The following is a 19,392-nucleotide window of genomic DNA, read 5'->3' as shown; positions in this document are numbered from 1 at the left end:
TGTTTTTTTTTTTTTTTTTTAAAGATTTATTATTTTATTTTATGTATATGAGTGTTCTCTTTTCATACACACCAGAAGAAGCAATCAGATCCCATTATAGATGGCTGTGAGCCACCATGTGGGTGCTGGGAATTGAACTCAGGACTCCGGGAAGAGCAGCCAGTGCTCTTAACCACCAAGCCATCTTTCCAGCCCTGTATTCATTTTTTACATTTTATTTTTTATTACTGTTTAAAACAATTTTTTTCCTGTGTGTGTGTGTGTGAGAGAGAGGTGGGGGCGGGGGAGAGACAAGGTTTCTCTGTTACAGAGCCCTGGCTGTTCTGGACTCACTTTGTAGACCAGGCTGGCCTCAAACTCACAGAGATCCACCTGCCTCTGCCTCCTGAGTGCTGGGATTAAACGCGTGTGCCACACCTGGTTTTAAACAAATCTCTCTCTCTCTCTCTCTCTCTCTCTCTCTCTCTCTCTCTCTCTCTCTCTCTCTCTCTCTGTGTGTGTGTGTGTCTGGGTCTGGGTCTGGGTCTGAGCTTGCATACATCAGTACAAGTGCCCTTGGAGTCCCAAAGAGAGAGGTGGATCCCTTGGAGCTGGAGTTAAGAGGCAGTTGTGAGTTACCAGACATGCCTGACTCTATGTGTCAAGTCTTCCTGGTGCTTTTTCACTATGGATTGGTGGAGGAGGGTCTAGGAGAGGGCTCAGAGTGGTTCTTGATGTTCAAGTGGAAGGACCTGGGTGTGGCCCCCACCATGTTTGTAAAGGCTGGGACTTATGCAAGTGGAGGCAAGAAGATCACTAAGTCTGTGCAGACAACCAGCCTGTCTAACAGAGTCACGAGCACCCGCCTCAGTGAGAGACCCAGCCTCAAGAAATACGTCAGGCTGGGTGGGCCCTGGTGGCACACGCCTTTAATGCCAGCACTTGGGGTGCAAAGGCAGGTGATCTCTCTGCATTTGAGACCAGCCTGACCTACATGGCGAGCTCCAGGACAGCTAGAGCTACACAGTAGAGACCTTGTTGTCAAAAACCAAAACAAAACAAAAATAAGATGATGGGCCGGAGAGACTGTTCAGTGAGTGGAAGCGTTTGTAGCCAAGCTTGAGGGCTGGAGTTCAGTCACTTGGACCTATGTGGTGAGTGGAGCGAACCAACTCTGAAAATTGTCCTTTTCTGGGGCACTGCGATAAGCCTGCACCAGTGTGTGTCGCAGTGCCCGTGTGTGTGTGTGTGTGTGTGTGTGTGTGTGTGTGTGTGTGTGTGTGTGATGTGGTGGGGGCACATACAAGGGTGTGTATATACACATACACACACACGCATACTAATAAATAAAAATATGAAAAAAGAAAAGATGGAGAGTGGTTGAAGATACCCAACATTGAACTCTGGCTTCTATCTGCACCCATGTGGATGTACATGTACACACACTTACACACAGGACTATTTTACACATTCATAGTTATAAATGTAAAACTGGGGGCAGGAGAGATGGCTCAGTGCTTAATAGCACTTGCTGCTCTCGCAGAGGACCCAGGCTCTGTTCCCAGCACCCGCATGTGGCTCACATCTGCAACCCTGGATTCAGGGGACTCAATGTCCTCTTCTGCCCTGCATGGACACCAGTCACACCATGGTGCATACATGCATACGTACATGCAAGCAAGATGCTCATACAGATAAAATAAAAACAATAAATACATCTTTAAGAAAGAATTGGTACAGGCTCAGCAGAGTTGTTTTTTGCTCCAGCAGAGGGTTTTTGTTTGTTTTGTTTTTATGCATGTTCTGCGTGCCTGCCTGGCCTCTGTGCACTGTCTGTGACTTCAGCCACCTCCTTACAGATCTTGATGGGATGCACTGCAGTGTGTCCCCCCACCCCCACCCCCAGTTCTCAGGTTTTGAGAGCCTTTCTTTTGTGACTCTTAGGTTGTTAAGAATACTTGAGAGTTTCTCCCAGTACCACCACCCCAAAAATTCAGGGAGACAGAAGCAGGTGGACCTCTGAGTTCAAGGCCAGCCAGGTCTACAAAGCAAGTCCAGGACAGCCAGGGCTACACAGAGAAACCCTGTCTTGAAAAAAGAATCCTTGAGAACACGGCATGTTCATATTTTCTAATCTTTGGGTGCATGCAGGCAAGTTTGTGGGGTGTGTGTATGTGTGTATGTGTGTGCATGTTTGTTTATGAGTGAAGGCAATCAGAGGACAACCTTGGCTGTGGCTGTCCTGCCATCTTGTTCTCTGTGAGGCCAGCACCAGGACCGACTCTGAGCTCCCTCGGCTGGCTTTGTGTGGATTCTGGGAATCTAAGCCAGCTCCAGCTCTTCCTGCCCTTCCCCATAGTTATGCTTTGCAGCTGTGATGCAGCTGAGCAGCCGAGAGTGGGTGGGGCGATGCCAGCAGCCCTTTGTTTTGAATGAAGGTGTGGTTTGTGTTCCTTTCCAGTGGCTTACGACCTTGTTCCTGGTGGTGGGTTTAGAAGAGCTCTTTTCTAGACATAGCAGCTGGGTTTCAGGCCTCTGCTTCCTGAGCACAGTTGTCCCCAAGGGCACACTTCTGCTCATGCCGGATGCAGGAATGGGGGTGGACCAGAGGATGCCGCTTACAGGCTCCGGACCGCAGGGAGCTGGAGAGATGGGCTGGGGTGAGCCTACTGAGGCAGAGAGAGCCCAGGAGCGGATTTCAACTCAGAAAAGGGTTTTTTTTGTTTGTTTGTTTATGGGAATATTTTCGTCTTTGCAGACACAGTGTTAAGCACTGGATCGGCCCCCAGACATGTGAATGTGGAGGAACATTATGTTTTCAGGTGGCAAAATAATTCTATCAGCAGCCTCGATGTCACAATCATCAGGGCAGAAGTCAGCGCCCAGCAGAAAGGTAATGTTGATGAGGGGTCCAGAGGCTTCCAGTTGACAGTGTCTCACTGCCCAATGGTTTTAACTGTAACCCTTCAAATGAAACCAGATGTGTTTATCACTGAGCCAAATGCAATTTGGTGCCAAAGTGGCTTACATCTGTAATGCCAGCACTCAGGAGGCTGAGGCAGGAGGAGCGATAGTGAGTTTAAGAGCAGTCTGGGTATATACAATGAAGCCCTGTCTCAAAAGAACAAAAAAAGAGGTGGTGGTGGGAGGCAAGATGGCTGTTCTGGAAAAGATGCTTGCGACTAACAAGCCACTGACAGCCTGAGCTTGGTCCCCTGACCCATGTGGTAGAAGAAAAGTCCTACAAGGTGTCTTCAGACCTCCATAAGTGTGCATGCACATGCGCACAGGTGTACACACACACACACACAAGCACATGTGCTCACGTATAAATGAAGTATAATTTTAAAAGAAAGAGAAAAAGTTGGGTGGGTGGCAGTGGCGCACACCTTTAATCCCAGCACTTGGGGAGGGTAAGGCAGGCGGATCTCTGAGTTCAAGGCCAGCCTGGTCTATATAACAAGTTCCAGAACAGCTGGGGCTACACTGTGAGATCTTGTCTAAACAATGAAAACAAAACCGGGAACTTTGCAGTTGCTGTTTTGCCTTGTTTTAAAGACAGGGTCTCACTGTGTAGCGCCTAGCAAGAATTTTCTGTGTAGACCAGGCTGTCTTCAAATTCACAGCCTTGTTGGGCATGGTGGCACAAGCCTGTAATCCCAGCATTCGGGAGGCAGAGGCAGGCAGATTGCTGTGAGTTTGAGGCCAGCCTGGTCTCCAAAGAGAGCCCAGGAAAACCAAGGCTACACAGAGAAACCTGTCTCGAAAAGACAAAAAAAAACCCAAAACCAACCAAACAACAAAAACCAAACTCTCAAGGCTACACAGAGAAACCCTGTCTTGAAAAAATACAAAAAACCAAACAAACTCACAGCCTCCTGAGTGCTGGGATCAAATGTGTGAAATACCACACCCGCCTTGTTTTTTTTTTTTTTTTTTTTTTTTTGGTTTTTCGAGACAGGGTTTCTCTGTGTATCCTTGGCCATCCTGGACTCATTTTGTAGACCACACTGGCCTCGAACTCACAGTGATCCACCTGCCTCTGCCTCCTGAATGCTGGGAGTAAAGGCGTGCGCCACCACGCCCGGCTCACACCCGCCTTGTTTTTCTTTTGATTCTTAGTTTTATTTTCGAGACACGGCTTTGGTGTGTAACAGCCTGGACTAGCCTCCACTTCAAAGCAATCCACCTGCCTTAGCCTCCTGAATGCTGGGATTATAGCATGCATCTCTATGCCTGGGTCATGGGAGTTGCTTTCTTTTTTTCTTTTCTTTTCTTTTTTTTTTTTAACTTTATTTATTTATTTTTTGGGGGAGGAGTTGATTTCTTTTCCTAATGCCTTGTTTCTTTTGTTTCTAGGAACAGTGGCCCAGAGATTCACAGTGAAGTTTTTAAACCATAACAGTGGAGATGAGAAGGAATCTTCTGGAAATCCAGGTAGGATAACTGATAGTGCTGGTCCTCTGTATGGATTCTAGGGTGGTGTCCTGGGCCATCCCGTGGTTCTGAGCAGCCACCCTGAGTTGTGTTGTCCCTAACTAAGTCACACTCAGGCTGAGTGAGCATGGAGGGGGGGTATGGGTACACACCGAGCATGGAGGCGGGGTATGGGTACACACCGAGCATGGAGGCGGGGTATGGGTACACACCGAGCATGGAGGCGAGGTATGGGTACACACCGAGCATGGAGGCGAGGTATGGGTACACACCGAGCATGGAGGCGGGGTATGGGTACACACCGAGCATGGAGGCGAGGTATGGGTACACACCGAGCATGGAGGCGGGGTATGGGTACACACCGAGCATGGAGGCGGGGTATGGGTACACACCGAGCATGGAGGCGGGGTATGGGTACACACCGAGTAGGCGACGGCTGTGGGGAGCTGCTGTGGCTAGGTATGTGGCACAGCCTTCAGTTAAAGTGATTTGTGTCGCAAGCGCACCCCCTCCATAGCTCAAGAGCTGGAGTTACACCTGGACGCCATCATGTCTTGCTAAGAATTAATAAATCAAAGGCCTCCCAAGTGTTGGGGTCACCTGTAAGTGCTGCCGGGGTGGTGTTTACAACGCTCCGCCCGCACGGCTTCCCTCAGGCTGTCTTTGTTAAGGGGCAGGAAGATAGCAGCTCTCTGCTCTGTTTCCTGTGTGTAGGTTACCAGCTTGGCAAGCCGGTCCGAGCCCTGCATACCAATGGGATGAATGTCACCGCGTTACACCTCTGGCAGCCAGGTAGTGTGGCTTTGCCTTCGTGAGTTGCCCCCAATAGACTGGAGTTAGAAACATCGGCTGCCATTTTTGTTGATGGGGTATGGGGTGGGGCTACCTCTTGTGAGCTTGGGGCTCTTTTTTTTTCTTTTCTTTCTTTTTTTTTTTTTTTTTCTTTTTCTCTTTCAAGGATGCCTAGCTTGTTGAACCCAAGTGGGGTATTTGTATGACGGGTTCAGGCACGATTGTGCTCAGTGGCCATAGCTCATCACGCTGCTCCTTGGAGAAAGAACAGCTCCCTCTGAACAGGGCCAAAGGAGTTGCCCACACCTGCCAGAAGCAGGAATGGCTGGCTTACAGGAAGCCACTGGACCTGGTCCAGGAGTTCTCACAGAGAATGGTGCCTTTGTCCAGCTTTGAAACCACCAGAAGGGCTAGAGCCTTGGTTCTCAACCTTCCCAAGGCTGCGAACCTTTAACGCAGTTCCTCATGTTGTGGTGACCCACAACCATAACATGTTTCATTGCTGCTTCAGAACTGTGACTTTGCTACTGTTGTGATTCGTAATATATATATGCAGGGTGTGTTGTGTGCAGCTCCTGAAAGGGTCAAGACCCACAGGTTGAGAACCACTGGAGTTTTCAGAAACTTGAAACCGTTTTTATTTTCCGTCATTGATTTGGTTTTGGGTTAGCCAGGTGTGCTGGCATATCCCTGCCATACTAGGAGGATCGGGAGTTCAAGGTCATCCTCGGCTACATAATCAGTTCAAGGCCAGCCTGAATTTTGAGACCGTGTCTCAAAAAAGATAAAAATGAACACTATTTGTTTGTTTGTTTGAAACAGGGTCTTTTTTTATGTTGCCCAGGCTGGCCTTGAATCGCCATGCTCCTGCCTCAGCATCCTGAGTGCTGCTGAGAGTTTGCAGGAAATCTTTGAAGTGACTATTGACTTGTGTGGAGGGGAACAGTGAGAGGCTCGCCCTTTTGTTGCAGCGGGAAGCGGCTTGTGCACAGCAGCCACCCTCAGACCCATTGTGTTTGGAGAAAATGCCCACTCGGGCTGCCTCTTAGAGGTTGGCATTAGTGAGAACTGTACCCAGCTCAGGTGAGTCTCTCGTTGGCTGGTTTGGGTGGGACGGGGTCTTGCGCAGCCCAAGATGATCTTTAGTTCTTGATCCTCCTGCCTCCACATCCCCAAAGCTGGCTCCAGTGGGCTTCATTGATGAACTTTCCTGTGTTTTGAGTGGTTTCCCTAAAATTATTTTACTGTGTGAATGTTAAAGACAGAGGATTGAGGGCCTGGAGAGATGGCTCCGAGGTTAAAAGCTCTCATTGTTCTTCCAAAGGTCCTGAGTTCAATTCCCAGCAACCACATGGTGCCTCACAACCATCTATAATGAGATCTGACGCCCTCTTCTGGCATGCAGGTGTATGTGCAGCCAGAACACTGTATACATAATAATAATAAAAAAAAAAAAATCTAAAAAAACCCCCAGAGGATTGAAAAGCTGCAGTGAATGAGAGTTGGGGTGGAAGTGACAGTGAGCGGTTGGCACATATGTTTGTTTTTAACATTTATTTATGAATTTTTATTGCGTGTGTGTGATGCATATGATCATAGGTGCATGTATGCCCCAGGGTGTGTGTGTGTGTGTGTGTGTGTGTGTGTGTGTGAGAGAGAGAGAGAGAGAGAGAGAGAGAGAGAGAGAGAGAGAGAGAGAGAGAGGAGGGGGGAGAGAACAGGTGCAAGCATGCCCCCGGGTGTGTGTGTGTGTGTGTGTGTGTGTGTGTGTGTGTGTGTGTGTGTGTGTGAGAGAGAGAGAGAGAGAGGAGGGGGGAGAGAACAGGTGCAAGCATGCCCCTGGGTGTGTATGTTTGTGTTTATATTGTGTGTGTGTGTGTAAGAGAGAGAGAGAGGGAGCAGGTACAAGCATGCCCCAGTGTGTGTGTGTAGGTTAGGGAACAAAATTTCTGGAGCCGGTTCTTTCTCCAGCACAGATTCTAGGGACGGAACCCAGGTCACGAGTGTTGGTGGCACACTCTCTTACCCCTGAGCCATCTTCTAGCTCTTTTTGTTTTTGTTTGAAGTTGCTGTAAAGTCCCTTATTGTAATTAGTTGGTGAGAAGTAACGGATTCAGGCAGGCCCAGCTGCTCATGTTTTCCTCCTAGTGCTCTAGAGGCCGAGGCAGCCATGTCTCTCGGGTCATCGTGGGTTGCATATAACACCCTGTCTCAACACAGTCAAACAAACAGGGATGCTGTCGGGACGGCTCAGCAGGTAAAGGCTCTTGAGTTCAAGACCAGGACTCATGTGGTAGAAGAAAACTGTCTCACTCAAGTTGTCCTTTGACCTCTCTAAGCAAGCCATGGCACATGCATACATGTAAACACATACATGCACAAATGATTAAAAAACTGAAAACAAAAAAGTGATCAGTTGAGTGTTATTTAGGCATTTCATTATCTTATGAAAGGTTCTAGCTAGTTCTAAAATATTTTCATCACCAAAAGTGGAACTCTGTATAAGTAGTTGCTCCACCAGGTCTGTTCCCCAAAGCCTCAGGTACCAAGTGCCCTGCGTCCTGCCCCTGTGGCGTTGTCCGTTCTGGGTAGTCAAACGGAACCATGCCCACCCTGCCATTATTCATGTCACAGCGTGCTCTGGAACTCGGATTGTTTCTATGGTGACTCGTAGCCTGCCTTGTGCATCTGCCTGGCTGTTGGCGTCTGGGTTTCCCTTGTTTGGCTGTGTACACTGCTGCACACAGCCCAGCACACATCTCTGAATGTACTTCCGTTCTTTTGGTCTGTGTCCAGGAATCGAAGTGCCAGGTCATCTGGTCATTCCCTTTTCTGGCTGTATAACCCACTTTTTCTACAGTGGTGGCACCATAGTGGGACACCCCACACCTTAGTGGGACAGCTCCAGTTTTTCCACATCCTCCCTACACTTGCTATATTCCTTGTTTTTCATTAATTCTTTTTACAGTATCTTTATTTGGCTGGAGGATGGGTGGGCATACGTATGCTTCATATGTGGAAAGTCAGAGGGCGACTCTTGGGAGCCAGTGCTCTCCTGGCCTCGCTGTAAGGTCTAGAAACTTAACTCAGGTTGTTAGGCTTGCGTACAAGCTCCTCTACCCACTGAGCCACCTCCCTGGCCCCTCCCAGCACGCTCCCCACTTTAAGATTGATTTGTTTTTATGGTATGAATGTTTTTACCTGGGTGTATGTCTGTGCACCGTGTGCAGGCAGTGTCTGCAGGGGCCAGAAGCTGCCAGATGCCCTAGAACTTTAGTCACAGATGGTTGTCAGCCACCAAGTGGGTGCTGGGACTCGAACCCGGGTCCTCTAGAAGAGCAGCAAGCATTCCTTTTTATTTTATTTATTTATTTTCAGAGGCAGGGTTTTTCTGTTTTTGTTTTGGTGTGTGTGTGTGTGTGTGTGTGTAGCCTTGGCTGTTGTGGAACTTACTGTAGACTGGGCTGGCCTCAGACTCACAGAGATCCACCTGCCACTGCCTCCCAATTAAAGGCGTGTACCTCCACTACCTGGCTTGAATAGCAAGTATTCTTAACTGCTGAGCCATCTCTTTCCAGCTTACACCCCCCAACACACTCTCTAGCTTACACTGACACACACTCCCTCCATCTTACACCCACCACACCCTCCAGCTTACACACACACACACACACACAACCTCCAGTTTACACCCCCCCACACCCTCCAGCTTATACCCCCCACACCCTCCAGCTAAAACCCCCCACACCCTCCAGCTTACAGCCCCCACCCTTCAGCTTACACCCACACCTACACACCCTCCAGCTTATACCCCCATACACACCCTCCAGTTTACACCCCTCCACACACACCCTCCAGCTTACACCCACAACCACACACTCTCCAGCTTACACCCACAACCACACACACCCTCTAGCTTACACCCATACACACACCTTCCAGCTTACACCCCCCCAACCTTCAGTTTACACCCACCCACACCCTCCAGCTTACACCCCACCATACCCTCCAGCTTACACACACACAGACACACACACAGACCCTCTAACTTAGACCTAAACACACACACCCTCTAGCTTACAGCCCCCCCACACCCTCCAGCTTACACACCCACACACACTCTCCAGCTTACACCCCACAGCCTCCAGCTTACACCCACATGCATACTTTTCAGTTTACACCCCACCACACCCTCCAGCTTACACCCCCACACCCTCCAGCTTACACCCACACACACCCTCCAGCCTACACCCACACACACCCTCCAGCTTACACCTTCTCCCGCACACACTCTCCAGCTTACACCCCCACACAACCCTCCAGCTTACACCCACCTACACACTCTCCAGCTTACCCTCCATACACACACACCCTCCAGCTTACACCCACACGTACACACCCTGTTTTCAAAGCCAGTTGCTCTAGCAGATTTTTATCTGGGTTCCTAACAAAGACAGGTGGCCACTTTTGGAATAGGACTTGAGGCCCAGCCCCGCTGGCCATTAGCTGAGAAGCGTTGTCTCCCTCTCTTGCAGGGAAAACGTCCTTCAGAGACTGGATTTGCTGATACAAGCAACTCACGTCGCAAGGAGAGGCAACTCGGACTACAATGATCTGAGCGATGGCTGGCTGGAGGTCACACGTGAGTCGCAGTGCCGTGCACAGGGGCTTACTGCCACTGAGCCTGTCGTCCCCAGCCAGGGCTCTAGAGCCTGATGCCTTTGGCTAGGGCTCTCTGCAGGCCGGAAGCTTTTCACAGCTCTTTCATGGCCTTTGCTTTGCAGAGGAAGCTACTACGAGCTTCTTCTTGCTGAGAGTCCGGGCTTGGAGATCAGTTCACACTGCTGTATTGAGCTCCCAAGAATATTGGCATCAAGAGTCACCTGGTAGTTTTTGTTAGAGAGTTTGAAAACGTGGTGCTGAATGAAAGGGGCCTAGACACAGACACACGTCGGCTCCATGTGTGTGCCACACCCAGAATGAACAGATGTGTGTGTAAAGACCAGAACCCTGAGTGCTGGGACACAGGAGGCGCCGTTGTGATCTGGAGAGCACAGGAGATCTACAGGTGGATCTGGGGCCGCGATGTGCTTCAGCATAGCTCCGTGTGTGGAGAGCCCCGGGTCTGAGCCCCAGCACCAGCCCCCTCCCAGATCTAAAAACCAGTCTGAAAAAAGAAATAGCCTGAAAGTGGGGGGTGGGGCGCACACCTCTGAGTTGTTTGCTTTGAAGGGGGCTGGCAGGGACTGGGATTAGGGCTCTAAGAAAGACAGCTCACCAGCACGTGTGAGGCCCGGGCTTGCTGATGTGGTTGCAGTGCCTCCAGCCAGTAATTGCTTATTTAACTAACCCGTAGGAACCAAAGACGCTAGGGATGAGTTTTATTTTATTTATTTATTTATTTATTATTATTATTTGTTTGTTTGTTTTTTTCGAGACAGGGTTTCTCTGTGTAGCCTTAGCTGTCCTGGACTTGCTTTGTAGACCAGGCTGGCCTTGAACTCACAGCAATCCTCCTTCCTCTGCCTCCACATCACCACGCCCAGCGCTAGGATGAGTTTTAAATATCATCTTTTAATATAACTTTTATGAGGGCTACAACTGTCTGGAACAGCCTTGTGACCCGTTACTATGGTCCTGTATTGTCCCTGTCAGCACACTCTGTGACTTTCAGGGACAAGTTTGGACACTGAATCTTTTTTTTTTTTCTAAAGAAAAGATTTTATGCCGAGTGGTGGTGGCGCACACCTTTAATCCCAGCACTTGGCAGGCAGAGGCAGGTGGATCTCTGTGAGTTCGAGGCCAGTCCAGTCTACAAAGTAAACTCAGGACAGCCAAGGCTACACAGAGAAACCCTGTCTTGAAAAACCTAAATGAATAAATGAAAAGATTTTATGCTTATTTATGTATGTGTGTGCCTGTTTATGCCATATATGTGTGCTGGTGCCCTTGGAGGCCAGAAAAGGGCATCAGATCCCCTGGAGTTGGAGTCACAGGTGATTGTGAGCTGCCATGTTGGTACAGGGAACTGAACCTGGGTCCTCTGTAGGAGTGACCAGTGCTCTTAAAATGCTGTGCTCTCTTTGTAGCCCTAGACACTGAATTGTTATGTTTGGTTCTGTTATGTGGGTTGGGACCTCATTAGGAAGCATTTAGATACCACCCAGGTGAGTAGCACCTGCTTCTTCTGTGAAGACGTTGTGAGGTCACACAGTCACGGTGTGACAACCATTAGAACCTGCTAGAGAGGAGAGCCTCGTGCCTGAACACCAGACCATATGTGTGACACCGTAGGGCAGCTGCTCATTACAGATTTCTAACTTGACATTCCTACAGGTGTCGATGCTCCCGACACAGGTGCTGACCTGCCCCCAAGCAGCGCAAACAGCATCTGCCTGGAAGTTCCAGCCCAGCTCACCATCCGCATCCTCACTGCTGAAGCTGGCTCCGTGGAAGGGGTGCCTCAGCAGGAGATCCTCGCCGTGGAGACGAGGTGTGGTCCCCTCCTGAGAGTTGCCAAAGTCAAGGGCAGCACAGAGGCTAGGAATGCCAGGCAGGAATCTGCACACTTGCAAGTGGCCATTGATAGGGATCAGGGCTGTGTGAGTGGAAGACTGAAACACCTGCCCTCAGGAGTATTTGTAAAGCTGTGTGAGAGAGAGCTGCTGCGGTGGTGTCTGCGGAGGGCCAGGGCTGGCATGGGGCTGTGCGTTGCTGAGTGCATTTAACTCTGTGAGCCTGAGTGGCACGTTGGCAACAGAAGGTGGCCACTGGTTAGAGGCTCTGCAGGTACCACAGGTTCAGATCATGGAACCGTGTGTGGCTCTAGACGGTTTGATAAGCAGGGGCCTTATCTAGGAAATGGTGACACCCTGTGTGTACTGCAGCTCGGCCTTACTCAATAGGTTCCACTTAGCAGAAACTGATGTGTGCTGTTCAGTTTGGAAGTCTCCGTGCCATAAGTTTAGAAACGTTCTCTTGCTTTTTTACGTCTAGCTCACCTTGTCCTGGGACTGTCTTCACTCTCGGGGACATCCTCCTCGGTCCTGCAGGGTCAGCACCAGCTCAGCCTCACCTGGGCTTAGTAACAAGAGGGCATCTTGGTATTCAGCTGGGTCACGTGTTCCTTTCGGAGCCATTCACTATGGCCCGGACTGTCAACAGCTCTGGCAGGCAGGCTCTGGGTTTGGGCTGGCATCTTCTGGCCCACTGAGCAGAGAGTAAGGAGTGCTGTGTCCTCCACCCCCCAGGGAAAGTTGGGGAGCAGTTACCAGAATAGGGAGAGTGATGAGTGTTAGGATGGAGCCAAGAGCATCTTTTGCTAAGCAAGGCCTCAGTCCCACAGTACTGTGTTGAGGATTCCTTGCCATAATAGGTTAAAAAAAAATACCTAGTTCTGTGCTGTGTGCATAGAATGCCCTGGATAAGTGGCTAGCTGCTCCTCCTCCTCCTCCTCCTCTTCTTCCTCCTCCTCCTCCTCTTCTTCTTCTTCTTCTTCTTCCTCTTCTTCTTCTTCCTCCTCCTCCTCTTCTTCTTCTTCCTCTTCTTCTTCTTCCACTTCTTCTTCCTCTTCTTCTTCTTCTTTAAGATTTATTTATTGTATTTATTGTATATGAGTGCTTTATCCGCAGAAGAGGACATCAGATAACATAGATTGCTGTGAGCCACCATGTGGTTGCTGGGAATTGAACTCAGGACCTCTAGAAGAACAGGCGGTGCCCTTAACCACTGAGCCATTTCTCCAGCCCCCAGCTGCTCTTCTTACTAGACTGTTGGAGACAAGTAATTTTTGTTATGAGAACCCATATACAGTGACTTGGACCAGAGGAGAAAGCTGGCCAAAGTTGCTAGTGACGGGTATAAGGACTTAGCAGCTTCTCTCTGTGTCTGAACTTGAAAAATGGATGTGACACTTGGATTCCCCGAATAGACTTCCTAGGGAAGGTGGCCATGCTGCCTTACAGTCTTCCCCACCTAGGTTCTCCACTGTGACCTGGCAGTACCAGTGCGGGCTCACCTGTGAGGACAAGGCCGACCTCCCTCTCAGTGCCTCAGTTCAGTTTATTAAGATCCCTGCGCAGATGCCCCGCCCCCCGACGAGGTAAGCCAGTGGCTAACAGGCTAGCGGGGTCCTTTCTGCCTCTCGGTGTTCTCTCTGTAACCGTCTCATGTGTGTTCGTAGATTTCAGATCAACTTCACGGAGTATGACTGTACCCGGAGTGAGCTGTGCTGGCCCCATCTTCTGTACCCTCTGACCCAGTATTACCAAGGTAGGGAAAGCAGGTTCTTGCGTGGTGTCAGTTATGTTGCGTCAATTAAAACTGTTTAAGAGCTGGGTGCATGGTACCACACACCTGTAATCCCAGCGCTTGGAAGGCAGAGGCAGGCAGATTGATGTGAATTCAAGGCCAGCCTGGTCTGCAAAGCGAGTCCAGGACAGCCAAGGCTACACAGAGAAGCCCTGTCTCAAAAATAAAATAAAATAAAATAAAATAAAATAAAATAAAATAAGTCAATGTGTAAATGTCACAGACAACTTGAAACACTTAGAAAGACTTAAAAGAAGAAACAACACCAATATTGGTATTTAGAACTTATTAATGGTTATCATTAATAATCACTAAATAGTTACCTTCAAAGACAAGGTGTGATATGAACCAGCTGCTGGGGGATGGGGAGGGGGCGGGGCATGTTGCCTGCATGCGTCATGGCAGGCAGGGAGACAAACCACAAAAGAAGTGAGAATGAAACTCAGTTTAGCCCAATTAGTCAGCCAGGCTGGGTCAAATGCCAGGAGTCTGCTGCTGGCTGGTTTGTTGCCAGCACATTTAAACACAATACAACTTGAGGAAAACTTCCCTGGTGCAGTATAATCCACAGGGCACAAGGAGGCATAATCGCATCAAAACTCAACTCCATGTCCCTTCTTCCAAGAAGAGTCCTAGAGATAGGCTACTTGTATTAGCTTAAGGGCCCAGGGAAGGGTCTGGTCGTTTGAGTCATCCATCTCTGGTCCTGCTTGTGGGAGCTTGATATGGGCTGGCCCAACAGAAAAGGCAGATCACCACGCTGTTAGTTGCCCCCGATCCCTAGGCTTCTGGGTAGAAAAATAGATTATATGTACATCCTTTCCTTTGAGAGGACAATCCTGTGTGCTCAACATTCCGGTTTCCTTGGTGATCCGTGGGTACCAGGGCCTTCATGTCTCTTACCAAGCTGTCTTTTGCTGTCTTTCAGGGGAGCCCTATTCTCAGTGTGTTGCCAAAGGCCTGCTGTTGCTGTCACTCCTCATGCTGGCGACGCTCCTCAGTTGTCCTTGGGTCAGAGTGTGCAGAGCCTGGTCCCCGACTCCCGGCTACCCTTAGGTTTTTTCCAAGACCCAGAGCATCAGCTCCGTGGCTCCTGAAAGGCCTGGGTGCCTCTCTGAAGCTTGTCTGTTTGAGACAGGGCCTTACCATGTAGCCCTGGCTGGCCTCTAAACTCACAGAGACCTGCCTGTTTCTGCCTCTGGGGTTGAAGGCGCGTTCCACCATGCTTGGCCTCTCTGAAAACATTTTAATAAACAAGATGCCTGTTTTTGTAGAAATTATTAGTGTTCAGTGAACTTAAGTCAATTACCCAGATGTCCCAAGTGGCTCAGAATGATCCTTGTTGCTGCTGGCGGGTTGCAGGGGAGTCAGTAGTGCCCCGGATGTCAGAGAACTAAGCCCAGCGTGAGTTTCTAATCACAGGGGTTTTATTTTTGGCCAGGCTTACTGCAAGCATGTAAGCATAAAGAAGGGAGCAATTGAGCCAGGTGTGGTGGCGCACGCCTGTAATCCCAGCCCTTGGGAAGCAGAGGCAGGTGGATCCCTGTGAGTACAAGGACAGCCAGGACTATAAGAGAAACCCTGTCTCGAAAAATAAAAAAAATTTTTAAAAAGGAAAAAAAGAAAAAGAAAAGATCAATCACTGTGTCATTCTAGAGAAAGGGTTAGAAAATGCTTTATTAAGGCCACACACTCACACACACATGGGTAGCATTAGCTGAATTTAGCGGATTATCACAAGAAAAGGACATGAAATTGGAGGGGAAACATCTTGGAATTCTGGGGGAGTGGGAAGAGGATACAGGCTGGCTATGATGTTTTTGTTGTATACATGTATGAAATTCTCACAAATAATAAAATTTAAGAAGAAATATGTCTGCGTGGAGTGACCGTTCACCTTTAATTTCAGCCCTCGGAGGTGGAGGCAGGATAATGTCTCTGAGTTCAGGGTCAGCCTGGTCTACATAGTGAATAGCCAGGGCTACACAGAGAAACCCTATCTCAAAAATTAAAAAAAAAAAAAAAGTCAGCCGGGCGTCGTGGCGCACGCAGAGTCAGGCGGATCTCTGTGAGTGCGAGACCAGCCTGGTCTACAAGAGTGAGTTTCACGACAGCGAGAGCTGTTACGCAGAGAAACCCTGTCTTGACAAACTAACTAACCAAATAAATAAACAAGAAAAAAAAAATACTTAAAAAGGGCCGCACGTGGTGGCACATGCCTTTAATCCTGGTACTCGGGAGGCAGAAGCAGGCAGATCTCTGAGTTCGAGGTCAGCCGGGTCTACATAATGACAGCCAGGGCTACATAGACGTTATTGGGGGGGGGGGGATAAAAACGAACAACAAAAAAAGTCTTCAAAAACAGCTGGCTGTAATGGGGCAAACCTACTATCCTGGTACTGGAGAAGCGGAGGCAGGAGGATTGTGAACTCCAGACCAGCTTGAGCGCCACAGCGAGACCCTATCTCGAAAAATCTATATGTTAGAGAAATAACAAAACTCTAAAAGCCGCCAAGGGTCCAACTCAGTCAGGGATCCCGCGGCCTGTGCGCCGATTGGCCGAGCCGTAGTGACGGACTGCCACGATCCCGGCCGTTCATTGGCCAGCCTGTGGTGGGCGGTTCCTCGGGGAGGAACCGGAACCGGCTGCGGCGGTGGGCGGGGCGTGGCGGGTGCCTGTCGCAGCGGCTGAGCGGTGGCCGGGGTGGCAGCGGAGCGGAGCCCCATGGTGCCGGTGCGCGGGCCGCGGCGGCTGAGCGAGTCGGCGCCGCCATGGGCTCCCTGTTCCGCAGCGAGAGCATGTGCCTGGCGCAGCTCTTCCTGCAGTCGGGCACGGCCTACGAGTGTCTGAGCGCGCTGGGCGAGAAGGGCCTGGTGCAGTTCCGAGACGTGAGTGTCCCGCGGCCTGCGGGCCTGTGCAGCCCTGGGCTGAGCGCCGCCAAAGCAGGCTGGCGCCGCGGGGACCTGGGTAGTCAAGGAAGAAACCTCCAAGGAGGTGGTCTTTGAGCCGAGATCGGGATGGAGCAGGAATTGGCAGTGTGCAGATGTGGAGGAGGAAGGTCCACAGAGGTGGCTTTGCTGGGTGGCCCCCTCTGAGCAGTCATAGGGGAGATAAAGAAAGGCAGGAAGAGGAATGAGCAAGTCTGACAGGTTGTGAGCCCCAGGGGGAGAGAGAGAGAGAGAGCTTTTGAATTTTTGACTCCGGTGTGATGATGCGCCGGCATGGTTGACAAGTGACAAGGACCTGGGTCACAGTCTGTGTTGAATGGAGGCTGTCTCTGCAACTGGAATAACAAACACGCTTGTGAACGCAGCAGCCATTGGCTTATTTTCAACCTCTGTGCTCTGCCAACCTTCAAGGGTTAGGATCTTGCCCAGCTTGTTCTTTTCCTCATTTTCCTTGAGTGGCACGGGCACTAGTAAATAATTGTTGGGCGAATACAAAAGCTTTTATTGAGTGACTTCTGGCCTTGGGGGACTCAGGGAGCTCAGTCTGGGAGGACGCCGGGTAAACACGGATCATGAGCTACAGTGTTAAGTGCTGTGGAGAAGAGCGGTGCAGAAAGGCTGCGGATCGGGCCCTGATACCTACTAATGGAATTGAGCCCCACCAGTGTGGGCTCCTGGCCAGATGCCTGTATCTTTCTGATGGGCCCTTACTCTCAAGAGGTAGCCTCTTTACCCACGATCTGATGATAATGGATAATGCTTGCACTGTCACTCTCAACTTTTGGGGTGACAGGTGAGGGAGCAGGCCAAGGTGTCCTGCCCTTCCTGGGTCCCAGAGCCACTTGGACTTCAGCCCTTGGATCTTCATACTTCACAGGTAGGGTGTGGCACAGTGAGTGGCACCAGAAAGATCCAGGCAGCAGTCGCAAGGGAAACAGGCTTTTATATCAGGCCTATCCGATCCATCCTGTTAGGACTTAGGCCAAGGCACTTACCACGTTTCAATCTCAGAGGCCTAACAAGTGCTCTAATCAGTCAGCTCAGAGTCTCACATTTCACTGAGTGCTGCTACCCGAGAGCCAGCGTGGACTCGTTGATGGGAGAGGAAGTGCTGCTGCCCTTTGCTTTTTGTTTTTTTTTGTTCTGTTTTTTTTTTTTTTCCCTGAGACAAGAGTTTCTCTGTGTTAGCCTTGGCTGTCCTGGACTTCCTTTGTAGACCAGGCTAGCCACGAACTCAGAGATCCACCTGCCTCTGCCTCTGCCTCTGCCTCCCCGTGTGCTGGGACTAAGTGTGTGCGCCACCATGCCCTGCTGCCACTGCTGTCCTTTGCAAGAGGGAAGAAAAACCAACGTGCTTTGCAGAGTCTTTAGAGGTGCTGGGTGTCAGCCTGGGCATCGGCATTAAAGCTCAGGGCGGGTCTCACGCTCACTTGTGGGGTGGGCTCACTTGTGGGGTGGGCTCACTGATCCTTTTTTGGCTTATTCAGACCTTTCTGCTCATCACTGTGGTAGTGGGTGGGACAGCTGAAGGATTTCCATAGTGACCGAAGTGGGAAGACCTAGAAAGAGAGGCTGTGTCCCTGGAGGGACAGGTGGGCTCAGTTCTGTCTCTGCTCTGAGGATAGCTTTTTTTCCACTTTGGCTCCTGAGGCAAGAAAGACTTAGTGCTGTGGCTCCGTCTCCTCTGCCTGGAGCTGGATATGGAATTGCAACAGTCTGGAGGCTGAGGCTGGAGGCTGGAGAACTCAAGGCTAGCCTGGGCTACATAGGAAGACATCTCACAAAAGGCTGGAGGGATGGCTCAGCAATTAAGAGCACGTGCTGTTCTTGCGGAAGACTATAGAGTTTAATTCCCAGCACCCATAGTTTACAGGGCTCTGTAATTTCAGCTCCTTTGGCTCCCTCAGGTACTTGCTGCTTTCATGTGCCCACACCCTGACACAGACAAACAGACAGACACACACACACACACACACACACACAGAAATAATAAATCTTAAAACCCAAACAAAGGGGTCTGTTGAAATGTACTTTTATACCATTAACATTCAATTAAGGTGACTGCAACTTAAATGGACTCCCTCCCCCCAAAAGCCCACCATTTTGTAACCCACACAGCAGAAGAACAGTGGCTGTGTAAGCTGCTGACCCTGGTGCTGGTGGCTGTTAGTATCGCTGTGGCAGGAGCATACCTCTTCACAGAAGATCCTGCTGTTGGTTAAGCCACTCAGAAAGAAAACTGGCAAGTGGAGTGGCAGGCAGAGCCGGACCCTAGCTCCTGGTTCCCGTTCTCAGTTCCACAGAGGCCACTGTGTCTGGTTCCCTGGATGAAGTGAAAGGGGGTGAGATAGAGAAGCGAAGCCCCGGTTTTGATCTTTCTTCTGGTAAAAGTAGCTGAGACTCCCCAACAGGATCTGAGGCTTTGGGAACGGCCCCTGCTTGGCTGTGCCCACAGTTTCACCATGTCTAGTGATGGAGCCCAGTGCAAATGCTGCATCCGTACAGACGGAGCTTGTGCCTTAGATGCCTGTCCGTGTAAGTGATTATAGAAAGCAGGGTATTGACTGAACATGGGGCCCCTCGCAGTTAGTCCCAGCACTCAGGACACAGATGGGATCTCTGAGGCCTGGTCTACAGAGTGAATTCCAGGACAGACAGGGTTACACAAAGAAACCAAAAACAAAAAACCAAAACAAAACATTTTCAATTCACTTTAATATTTGCTTTATTTATTTATTTCGAGGCAGGGCTGTGAACCCCAAATAACCTTGAACTTATGATACTCCTGCCCCCAACTTCCACATGCTGAAATTATAGGTGTGTGCCACCACACCCTGTTTTATGTGCTTTCTTCTTGCTGGACAGATACTCACTAACTGACCTACACCCCACCAGTTTTCTATTGTTGGATTTTTTGTGTAGATT

General features: G+C 49.9%; 2 protein-coding genes across 2 annotated transcripts in view; both read left to right on the top strand.

Moving 5' to 3' along the window:
* Positions 1 to 14,589, top strand: part of Tctn2 (tectonic family member 2) — a 30,019-nt gene extending 15,430 nt beyond the window's left edge. Inside the window, exons 10-18 of the mRNA XM_051161445.1 lie at positions 2,738 to 2,872; positions 4,339 to 4,416; positions 5,131 to 5,208; positions 6,180 to 6,291; positions 9,744 to 9,850; positions 11,545 to 11,701; positions 13,187 to 13,309; positions 13,391 to 13,479; positions 14,447 to 14,589. Of these exons, the coding sequence (XP_051017402.1) occupies positions 2,738 to 2,872; positions 4,339 to 4,416; positions 5,131 to 5,208; positions 6,180 to 6,291; positions 9,744 to 9,850; positions 11,545 to 11,701; positions 13,187 to 13,309; positions 13,391 to 13,479; positions 14,447 to 14,574 (1,007 nt within the window). The 3' untranslated portion in view covers positions 14,575 to 14,589. The remainder of the gene's footprint in view (positions 1 to 2,737; positions 2,873 to 4,338; positions 4,417 to 5,130; positions 5,209 to 6,179; positions 6,292 to 9,743; positions 9,851 to 11,544; positions 11,702 to 13,186; positions 13,310 to 13,390; positions 13,480 to 14,446) is intronic.
* Positions 14,590 to 16,201: 1,612 nt separating this feature from the next.
* Positions 16,202 to 19,392, top strand: part of Atp6v0a2 (ATPase H+ transporting V0 subunit a2) — a 28,570-nt gene continuing 25,379 nt past the window's right edge. The window contains exon 1 of the mRNA XM_051161441.1: positions 16,202 to 16,407. Within this exon, the coding sequence (XP_051017398.1) occupies positions 16,291 to 16,407 (117 nt within the window). The 5' untranslated portion in view covers positions 16,202 to 16,290. The remainder of the gene's footprint in view (positions 16,408 to 19,392) is intronic.

This window comes from Acomys russatus, chromosome 19, assembly GCF_903995435.1.
Source record: "Acomys russatus chromosome 19, mAcoRus1.1, whole genome shotgun sequence".
Lineage (NCBI taxonomy): Eukaryota > Metazoa > Chordata > Mammalia > Rodentia > Muridae > Acomys > Acomys russatus.
The sequence above is the reverse complement of the archived record's forward strand: the minus strand, read 5'-3'. Positions and strand labels throughout refer to the sequence as shown.